Genomic DNA, 12,303 nt, shown 5'->3' with positions numbered 1-12,303 from the left:
TTTCTCTCTTTTCTTACGCGTCACGCTGCAGAACTTCATCGCATTTTCCTTGTGTGAACGAAGGGGCTGTTTTGTTTTAAGCTACGGGTGGAACAGGTTTACGTATACATACTGGAAAAAAACAAAACAAAAAAGAATAATGAAAAAATAATACAAAAAAAGGAATGTCGACGCGACCCCCCGTTCCGTCATTTCAGTTGCGCGTTTTGTCTCCTCAAACTTTCTTTTTCCCGTTGCATTTTTTAATCCTCTTTTTTGAGTAACCCCAGCCTTACTGCAACGCCGTGGCAGCTCGCCCCGCATGTTTCCGAGCTTGCTCTCACGAAGGTGTGCCCCTTTCTTTAAAACATTTACTGGCTTTGTTGTTTTGTTGTTTTTTTTTTTAATAGGAGAGAAGCGTAACACCCGAAATGTAAGTCTGCCGCCGCCACACATACCTACCCCGAGTCACATCTCCAACCCCTTGCAGTCTCCGTCCCTCTTTCATTTTTTTCTTAATATTATTTTTTTTCACCGTCCCTACTAACACACCTCGACACTCCTTCGCCTGGTCGGTGCCGCCTCAGACATCAAGTCGTTAAATATTTCTCTCCCGAGATTCTCTCGGCGGTTTCCGAATGTATTACATAAAGCACCGCGCTTGTACAACTGCGTGCCGCCTCGGAACGTACTCATTATACACCGTGCGCTCCGGTATGTGTGAGCGTACGTGAGTTGGTGCCTGTCTTTCCACGCCGTGTGCTTGTGTGTGTATACGGGGTTGCGCAGTGACGCTGAAGATAGCGCACCTGCGCCTGCGTAAAGGGTAAACCGAACGAGGACACATGTGGTTTTTGCTCGATTATCTCGTACGTGTGTCGTTGACCAGACTGGGCCGATGCTGGATACACACACACACACACGAGCTTGCGCGTGTGTTTGTACGCGAAGCGTCGACGCCAGTGAACTTATAACGCGTTGGTCCTCTCTTTTGTATTCGACTCCGGAAGAATGCGCTGTGCGGTACAGCTGTCCCTACGAGCTAAAAAATGTCAACGCCTTTGATTGTATACTGACGGTTGGCGAGTTCTTCGTGACGTATTTTCCTCGTCTTGGAGACAAACGGGAGCGACTTCGTTTGACCAAGGGATTCGGGCATATGGGTCCCAGGGTAGGTGCCAGGATAGGTGCCAGGGCAGGAGTTTACCGAAAGTTTCGATTTTCGGGGGGCGTTACCAGAACGCGGAAGGGGGGCGGGGCTCGACTGTTCGAACTTACGGCTCGTATCTAACCATTGGCGTAGCCAGAGATGGGGGAGGGGGAGGGGAAGAGTGTTCGAACGTACCACCATATATAAAATTTCGCAGAGGAGGGGGGGGGGGGGGGGGTGGGCGTTAGGGTATCACAACTACCGCGAACATATTGTCTGGCTGCTCCCCTGTTGACAACCTTCAAAGGACGACAAAAGATTTTGCTAGGTTTTGCTGCTGACAGAGATGTGCATACACTTCCAATCATAATTAGAGACGTGAGTTGGGCTAGTTGGTGCGTATTAACTGCAGACATGACTGAATAACGCAAAAAAAAAAACACAGACAATGTGAATCACGTCCTGTCTGTCGTCTCTACCTTGTCTGTGGTTTTTTTTTTTTTTTTTCGCTATTCAGTCATGTCTGCAGTTAACCTCCAATCAATCCTTCGTGACCCAGAGAACTAGCAGGTACAAAAGATGCATGCACGCGGCCAGGCGCGCCGTGTCATCTGGCGTACACCAACTCTCTTCAAACTCTCTTCGCGTCAGGCCCTTTGGATTCCAACATTCCGCTCGGATGTACGGGGTGGGTTCTCCACATCACGTCCGCGAGAAAGAGCAAAACAAACAAGCGATCAGACAAGCGAGACCACGCCTATACAGTACACTTTCTCGCCGATGCAGTGAAAGTGAGAAGAATCGTGGAGGAGGAGGCGCGAGACGCAACGATGCAAGATATGGCGGCCACGCACAGAAGTGACATTGCCACGCCGGTACGCAAGATTCGCATCGACGCAAAGGGTTTCGAGCTCTGCGCGATATCAACATCCGGTATAAAACGAGATCGGGTTATTACTCGCTGAGTTTTTCTGAGGTCAGGAGGAGGGAGGGCACTGCTCTCTAGAACGTCGGGCCTGTGCAAATATATATATATATATATATATATATATATATATATATATATATATATATATATATATATATATATATATATATATGGCATGTACCTGTGGTAGGCGGTTGGAAAAGATAGAGAAAAAACGAAGTAAGTTTGCCAACCACATTAGCGTAGGCGATGTACCAGAGAGGGCGCTGCTCTCCGGACTATCATGCCCGTAGTAAACTGTTAATGTCAAAAAAAAAAGAAAGGAGAAAGCAAAACTAACAACTGACATTGCCCACTACATTGGCAGCTAAGCCATATCTCCTCTCTCTCTCTCTCTCTCATTGTAAATGCAAAGTGGTGTACGCCGGCGTAGCCAGTGTGACACTTCGTTGCAAGTTAAGTTGGTCGCGCTAACAGGGGCGACTTTTAAACAGCATCGGTGCCCTTACTGCGCACGCTGCGCATAAATTGGAACGCTCGAATCCGTGCTACGCATGTATATGAATGTGCGAGCCGGAGAGGAGAGTGTGACATCACGAGCGGCGGCGCTGCCGTCGCTGTGGGGAAAGAAAGAAGAAAAGGCAAGGTAGACAAATTTGACCAATTCGAATGGGTGTGAATTTTTTAAAATATCTTTTTTCTGGATTGCTGATGTGGCAGGAGCGACACGGTCGAGCCTTCGGGCGACTACTTTACGAATATCGTTGTTCGAATTTACAAATATCGATAAAGACTCAGTGCATTAGTTTGTTGTTCTTGTCTTCATCTTTTTTTTTTCTTTATTCTCCCACCTTCTTTCGTCTTCCTCTCCTCCTAACTTCCTTTCCTCTATCTCTCTTTTCCTCCTGAAACAGTAGTCAGGCGTTGTGCCTCTCTAGCTGGCAGTTGTCAGCCTGCTCCCTCTCTCTTTCTCTGGGTATGCATAGCAAATAATAATAATAATAATAATAATAATAATAATAATAATAATAATAATAATAATAATAATAATAATAATAATAATAATAATCTACTATATAGGAAAAGAATTGACGAAGCTTGCACAAAGTCGCGCAAGGCTTGAAACAGCGAGAGTGGACGATTCTGAAGTCTAATCTGATTGCTTCTAGGTTGTTGCTAGGCTTTGGTTAGGTTAGTCACGACACGGATGTCCAAACTCCAGAACCGAGCGTTCGCACCTCTCGCAGATCTACGGGCGCGTCGTCGTTGGCGTAGGCCTTCCATCGCTTCCGGCTCTTCTCGCAGCCGCCGTTGCCTTCCCCGTTCTCTAGTATGGCGGCTTCGCATTAGTCGTGCCAAGTCTTTCGATCTCCTTTTATGTCTTCCTTCCCATTATTTCTCTCTATTTTGCTCTCTCTCTCTCTCTCTTAGTGAACCAGCGGTGGGTATTGATATTTCCTCCTCCTCACCATCACAACAATCCTCCTCACTCTTAACGTAGTTCAGCGTTATGACTGACTCGTTCCAACTCGCCCAACAAGCAACGCTCCTCACTCTCACATCCCTTTGCCACCCCCTTGCTGCGTTATACTATACAAGGCAATGCTATGCTCTGCTAGCGTGCCTGGATAGCCGAGTGGTTAGGACGCACGCCTTCGGATCGAGGGTACGCGGGTTCGAATCCCGCCTCGTGAAGAATGTTTCTCCTTCACTTTCTTTATATCTTTATTTCTGTCTCTATTTGTTTATCTTCTTCTTTCTCTCTCTCTCTCTGTGTACTCGTTCTCAGGGTGATTACAGGCCACGCCGTAGCGGTGAATAGTGAGATCTGCCCAAATTCTGTGGCACATACACGTTCATGATGATGATAGTTTTCTGATAGGCCGCACACACAAATTACGGCAAGCTTAAACAGGTTCGCTGTTAAAAAATTTACCCAACAAAAAATGTAAAGAGGGTACGCGTAAGTTTTTCACAGCCTATATTTCACCCTTTTGTACCCTCCCAGGCAGCACGCCGCCATTGGACCGATCTCGGCCCAACGTCGGCCAATGACGGCAGCAATATTGGCCCCACGTCGGCAAGTCACGCTCGCGCTACTTTCACCCGCATCGGCCCGACGTCGGCTAGCCGCCTTTGGGCCGATGCGGGCTTGCCGGCTTCGGGCCGACGTGGGCTAGCCAGCGTCGGTCCGAGACGGGCCTGCCGTCATTCAGCCGATGATGGCAAGCCGTCATTGGGCCTATGTATGCTAGCCGATGCTGGCGCGGCGTCGGCCCCGCCGACGTCGGGTAGCCGCCGGCGTGACCGTTTACACCCGTTATTATGTTTTAGCAGTGGTGGCTTACCGTGCGTTAAGTACAGTAGTACTGTACCGTCGTGGTCGGCACATAGCTAGTTTATATGGAGACACCGGCGGTAGTTGCTCGATGCGTAATGTAACCTGATCAGGCAGGGTGATACATGTGTTATAAAATAAAATGGCTGCGTCCCGACCACGGCAGTTCGGTATTACTGTGGTTACTGTACTGTAAGTCAGCAGCGCTAAAATAGACTATTCGCGGCCCAACGACATTCATCGACTACCATTGGTGCCATATTCGAAAAATGCTTCCTAATTAGAACGACTGCTCCACTGATGTCTTAGTGTGCGATTAAGACCCACAATTCTGTCGAACCGTGCAAGGCCGAGAACGAAAGTCAATATTGTCTCTAACAAAACTAAATTGATGAAAGGCCTGCTGCACCAACTGTCTGAGAAATTAAGGAGCAACACATTTGCAAGGTGATAAACACAAATTTATTCACAGATATCAACACACGCCAGCAGTTCCGGAATAATTATGCCATAAAGGAATATCTAAACATCTATAGATACTGTAGCCAACATCTAAAACAACCCCACAGCCACCGTATTCCTCAAAAAAAGCAGGACAATCCTAATCGAGAATGGGATCAGGCGCAAAATCATAGGCGTGAGCAGGGTTCCCCTTCAGAGGGGGTGGGGGGGGCGAAGGTTCATCGCCCCCTGCTCCCTATTAAGTCAATGTGTTTGGCAGACCTTGCGCCCACCTCTTCTTAGGTGACTACGTGGGCCGGCCCGCCCCCCTGCCCCACTGTGCGCACGCCTATGCGAAGAGTTACAATCTCTTCAACGTTATGCGCGGCACATTCACTATAAATATTGAAAGAACTAAAACGGACAAAAATAGGAATAAGGATTAACGAAGAATACCTTAGCTACTTGCGTTTTGCGGACGATATCGCGCTTTTCAGTAACGACGGTGCCGAATCACGAAAAAAATTCTGGAGATGTAAACGAAGGCAGCATTAAAGTAGGATTAAACACGGACCCGAAGAAAAGAAAGATAATGTTAGGCGGCTTGCCGAAAAAGCGAGAACTAGACTAGAAGATTGTGTACACGCGTGAGCTAATTACGAGCAGAGGAGCACCCCCCCCCCCCACGTTTATTAAGTTCACCAAGGAACGGTAGGCATTCGCAACACATGACTGGCAATTAAATTAGCGTTATCCTTTAAGCGGGAATTGCAATTTTTCAGTGATAACTTTAGGCCCAAAAAGATGGATAAACTGCTGCACACGACGCCAGAAACATTGCGAGCGGTACCACAAGATCCCATGAACTCTACATCTAAACAAGATAGACACGCACGCATTCCTAATCTAAAGGTAAGATTGTAACAGAGAGGAATCGTGCATAAAAACCACTTACGTGTGCCCGTTGGACCGCTAAAACACGAGCGAATAAAAAATGCAAGCGCACCATATCAGAATACACAAAACACGATGGTCAATAGAGAATACGCGAGAAGAAGAGAACAAAAATCTGATGACACGTAACAGTAGTAAACGCGTGGTGGCCTTATATGAGGTGAGCGAGTTCAACATGGACGCAGGGGGCCACTGGTTTCTCGCTGCGGTGATCTCTGCCGAAAACAATGCCGGAATCCTGCCGCGTATCCGTCTCGTGCACGATTTTGACTTTCCACCACACATGTCCACACACCGCACTTCTTGAAGAATTCTGCTGGTCGGAGTGAAAAAAAACCTGCTCCCGCAGCTACGATTGTCCCTCCGTCTGGACGGCTACCCTACCCTGCCTGGTCAAGCGAGTTTCGCGACAATGACGCTGAACGAGGGGAAGGGAGGGAGGGGTGGGGGTAGAGGTTGAAGGAGACGAAAAAAAAATGCGAATTCTCCCTTCTTGAAAGCATGGCTCAGCCTACCACAATGGTGTGCGATCCCCCCAGCATGTCTATGGGCATGCCGTTTGAGAAAGACGTTCGTCGAATTTTCAATGCATCACTTGTTGCCACATGTCGCTACATGAAAACTTTGCGTACACCACGTTGGAGCCGCATTTCTCATCGTATTTCACGTGCCATAATAGTTTTATACGACTGTTTCTGAAAGCACGTGGGAAGCAATCGTAGAGCGAGATTTTTACTTGAAAAAGATATGTATGTCACAAAATGGACGGCAACGAAGTGCAAATGCGAACTGACAAACACGTGGCAAACATTTGTTTGTCAGTTCGTTAAAGATGGTCAGCGGGCTAGTTGATTTGTAAACATTCAAACGCCAAAAAACGTGTCTTCACTTCGCCCGGTCTTTTTTGCACCATACCTATTTTTCTCAAGTAATGAACCAACTAGCTCAGCAACACGCCTTGCTGAGCTTTTTACTATTTTCATAAAGTAAAATTATGTGGCATCACTGAAGCAAATGCGCTTGTTACGCTTGACCCAGACACGCACGTGAGTAAATACGTGTAAACACAGAGATTGGAAACTGTCCGTGTAGTATATGAGCGCTCGCGCCAGACATTCAGCGGCTGAAAGGATATAGCGCTATAAATATGATGACAGGATCGATTTATGCACAGAATTAGTATTCACATAAAACTTCTTCCGCTAAAAGCATTCGTGCGGGAATGTTTGGGTGAATTTTGATGCTGGATACATCAGTGAAGTCGGCCGACCAGTGGCAAAAACATTTACAAAACAGAAGTACTTCGAATTTGGCCCATGAAGTTAATGGTATGTGTATAACGTTTCAACATTTTTGATAGCGTTGAACAACTGGTCAACGAAGTGGCCATCTATTTTCAGTCAGTTTTTCTTCTAAAGACCATCTTTTTTGGTAGAAAAGTAACTGTGCTAGTGATAGTTGTTAGTCATTGTCATAGCAGAAACTAATAAGAGAATGCAAGCTGTTCAGTCGGCGATACTTCGCGCCCCGAGTCGTACGTGCGGCATTAGCACGGTACAATATTTGAACTTTGTTATTTGTGCTAGTACAGCAATCCATGTAGCGGTATTCTACAGCTTAAGCTACAAATATTCAAGCGCCTAATGCTCTATTGCATTACGATTGTATCCTAGGCAGGCGAGATGCCGTGTTTCTTCGGCGGGCTGAAGGTAGAGCGCAACGTCGAGGTTATTCTCGTCACTGACGGCCGGCAACACGGCGTCCAGCATCGTTGAGGGGCTTCCGTCAACTAGATTGAACGGCGTCATATGTGCGCCATTTCTTATACTGCCGTGTTAACTTCAGGTTATGTGCGGAAGATATTATGGCGTCCCATGTCATGTGTTCGACGTACGTGCAGTACATTGCCAGCATGTCGGCGAGGGCTTCATTTAGCCGCTCGGTGAGGCCATTCGCCTTCGGGTGATGTCGGTCGGTGACTTGTGTGGCTCTATTTTGAAGGTGGTTTGCGTTAGCTCTGCCGTAAAAGCCGTACCTCTGTCGGTGACGAGGACTTTTGGAGCGCCGCGACGCAGGAGGACGTTCTCAACAGGGAATGTATAACTGTCTGAAGGGAGACAAGAAAGTTCCAACATCGTCGATAACCCATCGGCTCCGCCGATGTCAGCTGAAGCACGGCAGAATGACAGCATGCTCGGCCCAATGTTGCCGGTGAGAGCCATCGGCTAAGCCGATATCGGCAAAAGTACGGCAAAACGGCGGCTAACACGGCCCAATGTTGCCGGTTAAAGCCATCGGCTAAGCCGATATCGACGGAAGAACAGCAAAACGCCGGCAAACTTGGCCCAATGTTGCCGCTGAAAGAAATCGGCTAAGCCGATATCGGTGGGAAGACGGCAGAAGGCCGGATAACTCGGCCCAATGTTGCCGGTGAAAGACCAACATCGGCTGAAAGGCGGCAAAATCGGGCCAATTTTGCCGGCGGTAGTCACCGGCTCCGCCGATGTCGGCGCCAGGCTGGCAATGCTGGCCCGAGGTGGGGCCGCGCACAGCCGCCGTAAAACCAATATCGGCCCGAGCTTGTGTGCTGCCTGGGCTCCTGTCACTTTTGAAATAGTAAACCCTTTCAGCAGGGTGCTTACATCGTTAGCGCATCATTAGTCCTTCGTAGCGCATACGCTAGGAATACGGACGCACATTCCGGAGGCTACACGAACTCTATCACACGTTTCCCGTACGTAAAGGCATAAAATAATTCAATATGGCTGTATATAGAAACATGAAGATGAGACGTTTCAAGTTCATGCGTAATTTATTTGTTCAGAAAATTTCGGACCTTATATCGGTGTCTTGAGGCGGAGCGAATTTCACTCACGTTAATTATATATGTTCCCATCAGCGCTTGTTCATGCAATTACCTTCCTTGCGTGTTTGCGCTTTCGTTTCGCGCCGTATTTACAATGGATTCATATACCAACCTGTCCAGTTTACCAAACTTCTACAAGTTTGCGACTTGTTCGTTCGTAGAGAAATAACCCATCGTCGTATGTGCATATTTTAAACTTCAACTGACACGTCCCAGTCTCAGCGATTTCAGAAAAGTCGTCCAGTGTTTCGTGACGTCACGGCGCGTCCACTTACAGGGGCCCCGCAACACTTTTTTGAACATGGTCAGAAAACGCTGACGATCGGTAGCCGAGGCTCCTGTGAGTATGTGAGCCAGACATTATGGTGCAGCACGCGGCAGGGAATTTACAATTACAGTTCAAAATCAGCTAGAAATCGCTCGCTCTTCTCTCGACGATGCCATATACCCAAAACAACTGCGTCACATACCGAAAAGACACGGCCATTGGCTGACTTGAACGTCCTGAGCCGCATAGTTACGGCGGCCGCCGCGGTGTGCCGCGACATGCCTGCGCTGCGGCCATAGGCGCGCGCAGGGTTCCCCATCAGGGGGGGGGGGGGGGGCAAAGGTTCATCGTAGCGCCCCCTCACCCTACTAAATCAATGCATGGGGCAGATTTTGCACCCCCCCCCTCTTAGATGATTAGAAGGTTCAATGTACAGGGTGTTGGAACTTCGTCTTCACCAACCTAGCAGACGAACGTTTTATCATCATCGTGATTGCTCCTCACGAGCTGCCGCTCGCTCGAGGGCACGAAGCCATCTTTTCTTCTTCATGTTCCATTAAAGTGTTCGTTCGGACGTGCCGTCTATTCTTCTAAACGACAGTCTGGTAGCCGGCGGACCTTGAGGTCCACCACATGGTGCCGAAACCCAGCGAGATCTTCCGAACGACGCCTCATCGATTCAAGGTGTCGCGTTGCGACCCCTGAGCCTTTGGCGAAGAGTTCCCGGCTGCCGACTGACCCATGGAACGGCTACTCCGACGACGCAAGTGCTTGCGCTCGCAACTGGATGGCATCGTACAAGAAGCGGAAGGCCTCCTACGAGAACAAGAGCTGTCATCGTCACAGGTCAGCGTTTCAATTGACCGAATGAACGCGATCTACGCACAGATAACGAAGATAGATGAAAGCCTAATAGACGAGACGCCTGACGAGCTGATTGAGGCAGAGATTACAGACGCGAGCAAATATGGCGACAAGATTGTCACATTGACGGCAAAGCTTCGCTTTGCGATTCTGGACAACCAGGCGTCTCAAGCTTCGCGCCCGACGACGAGTCAAGCTTCCGTCGGTTTCAGGTCGAGACTGCCGCAACTAGAGCTCCAGAAATTTGACGGCAACCGACAAAAATGGCATCGATTTTGGATGCAGTTCTCGACGGCAGTGCACAACAACGACGACCTCAGCGCTGCCGAGAAATTCAACTATTTGAGCACGCTTGTCACTGGAACTGCCGCTGCAGCCATTTCCGGACTCCAGGCAACGGGAGAGTGCTATGAAGACGCAATAGATATTCTCAAGAAACGCTTCGGGGACGAGAGGATTATCGTTCAGGAACATCTTCGAAGCCTCTTAGATCTCAGGCCAGTCTTGTCGTCTTCTAGCACCACCGAACTTCGAGACCTCTACGACGAAGTACAAGTACATGTGAGGAGTCTCAAAGCGCTCGGAACAAGCCCCAATACATACTGCTCCATGCTACGGGAGATTCTCTTGCGAGTCATACCATCCGACTTGGTGCTCAAGTATCATGAACTCCACAAGCCGATGACAACTGCTGTATCAACGATGCAAGCGCAAAGAGACCCACAGGACAGAACGACCGAAATCGAGAAAGAGCTACAAGATCTTCTGAACTTCCTCGAACATCAGCGTCATTGCCGAGAAACTCTGGCGGCGTGTGCGTCCCCAAGACCTGAAATCCCTCAACCAACTGGAGAGATGCCGCGACGAGTAAGGCATCGTACTATGTCGTCAGCAGCGTCTCTGCAAAGTGTGCTGGGGAAGCCTGATCCATGTCTATTTTGTAAGTCGACGAAGCATCGTGCCGAAGTCTGCGACGACGAAACGAGTTTGACAGTTAAGAAGAATATTCTCACCAAGGCCGGGCGGTGCTTTCGTTGTCTCAAGCAAGGTCACCTGGCACGAGACTGCAGGGGAAGACAAAAATGCGACAGATGCTCTCGACGACATGCAACATCCATGTGTGACCCGGACTTCCGGAAGAAGGCAAACGAGGCTTCTGCGACAGCAGTCAATCTCCTCTCGGAACAAGCGAGCCCTGTTATATTATTACAGTCCTTGACAGCCAAGATAGCAGGCACGATGTCTTCAAGGTACTGCAGGGTACGTTTCGACGGAGGGAGCCAGCGGAGCTTCATCACCATCGAAGCATCTCGCCAACTTGGCTGCCAGCTCTTACAAGAAGAAACGGTGACAGTTGGAGTTTTCGGAGGTCCCAAGACGCAAAAAACAATGAGAAGAGTCCGTGTGAGCATTTTCGAAAAAGCCACGAAGGAACCGATTATAATCGACGCTTTAGAAGTAGAGGACATCTGTAGCGAGCACATCCCAATTCCAGACGAACAAGTTATAAAGAAAATGGAAGAGAGTGGAATGGATACACGAGCACTTTCTCTAGAGGGAGACAACGGAAATTCCGTTGCGCTACTAATAGGCTCCGACTACTACTGGAATTTTGTGACTGGCGACGTGAAAACCTTGTGCAACAAATGGAAGAACCTAAAAGCTGTGCAGACTAAACTAGGATGGACTGTGCAAGGTCTAATTCCTTTCCCAAGCAACAGCGCTCACTGTTCCACAGTCATCGTACTTCGGACATGCGTAGAAGAGGACTGTGCTTCTGACGCTCTCACAGATAATTGGTATCCAGAAAGTTTACTTGGTGGAGCTGATGAAGAAACTGTGTTGGACAACAAAATGAGGCTACAACAGTTCACTAGAAGTCACCCGAAAGAGGATGGCCGCTATAATTTCCGACGCCTTAGAAGTTCGGTGTGCAAGCTTGACAACGGCCGCTGTCACTTGGAAAAGAACAAAATCATTCGTATGTACCTAGATGAAGGACCAGCTGACAGATTTCACGCCTACAGGACACCTCGAGCATTGAACAAAGAAGACCTTCGTCGGGAACCGGGTGGCCAAAATCCACAAGCCAACGGAGCCTTCATGCGGCGCTTCCACCGAGGCAAAGAAAATCCGAGAGACTTACAGACAAGAGAGATATCAGCAGAGAAGCTACAGCAGAGAGGACCGCGGTGGCAGGAATCAAAATGGATTGGGGATTCTTCAAGGTGGCCAGAAGACTCTGGTCAAGACATGCGAGCAGAAGTTTCAGAATGTGCCGCCACGACATTGACTCATGCTGTCAGCACGAAACCACCATTAGGACGACTAATTGACACGGAGTGGTTCAGTTCTCTTATGGATGCTCTACGATTCACCTCGTGCTTAATGATATGCAAGAAAAAGCTGACAAGAGAGCCGACTTCATCACAGGGCTTTTGACTGAACTTCAAAAGACTGAATGCTACCGGATACATCTCAGACTAAGGACACCTCGTCGACAACCTGACGTGCC

The 12,303-nt window shown here is 48.6% G+C and overlaps 1 protein-coding gene across 1 annotated transcript; it reads left to right on the top strand.

The window, feature by feature from the left end:
* The first annotated feature begins 9,665 nt into the window (after positions 1-9,665).
* LOC125759435 (uncharacterized) lies at positions 9,666-11,646 on the top strand. The gene is made up of 2 exons (XM_049418199.1): positions 9,666-10,349; positions 11,581-11,646. The coding sequence occupies exons 1-2, from the start codon at positions 9,666-9,668 to the stop codon at positions 11,644-11,646; spliced, it is 750 nt and encodes a 249-aa protein (XP_049274156.1).
* The last annotated feature ends 657 nt before the right edge of the window (positions 11,647-12,303 follow it).

Source organism: Rhipicephalus sanguineus, chromosome 8 (assembly GCF_013339695.2).
Source record: "Rhipicephalus sanguineus isolate Rsan-2018 chromosome 8, BIME_Rsan_1.4, whole genome shotgun sequence".
NCBI classification, from domain to species: Eukaryota; Metazoa; Arthropoda; class Arachnida; order Ixodida; family Ixodidae; genus Rhipicephalus; species Rhipicephalus sanguineus.
The sequence above is the reverse complement of the archived record's forward strand: the minus strand, read 5'-3'. Positions and strand labels throughout refer to the sequence as shown.

Coding starts and splice junctions, on each gene's coding strand:
- LOC125759435 (XM_049418199.1), top strand. CDS start 9,666: ATGGAACGGCTACTCCGACGACGCAAGTGCTTGCGCTCGCAACTGGAT. Junction 10,350..11,580: donor ACGACGAAGTACAAGTACAT/GTGAGGAGTCTC, acceptor ACGCTCTCACAG/ATAATTGGTATCCAGAAAGT.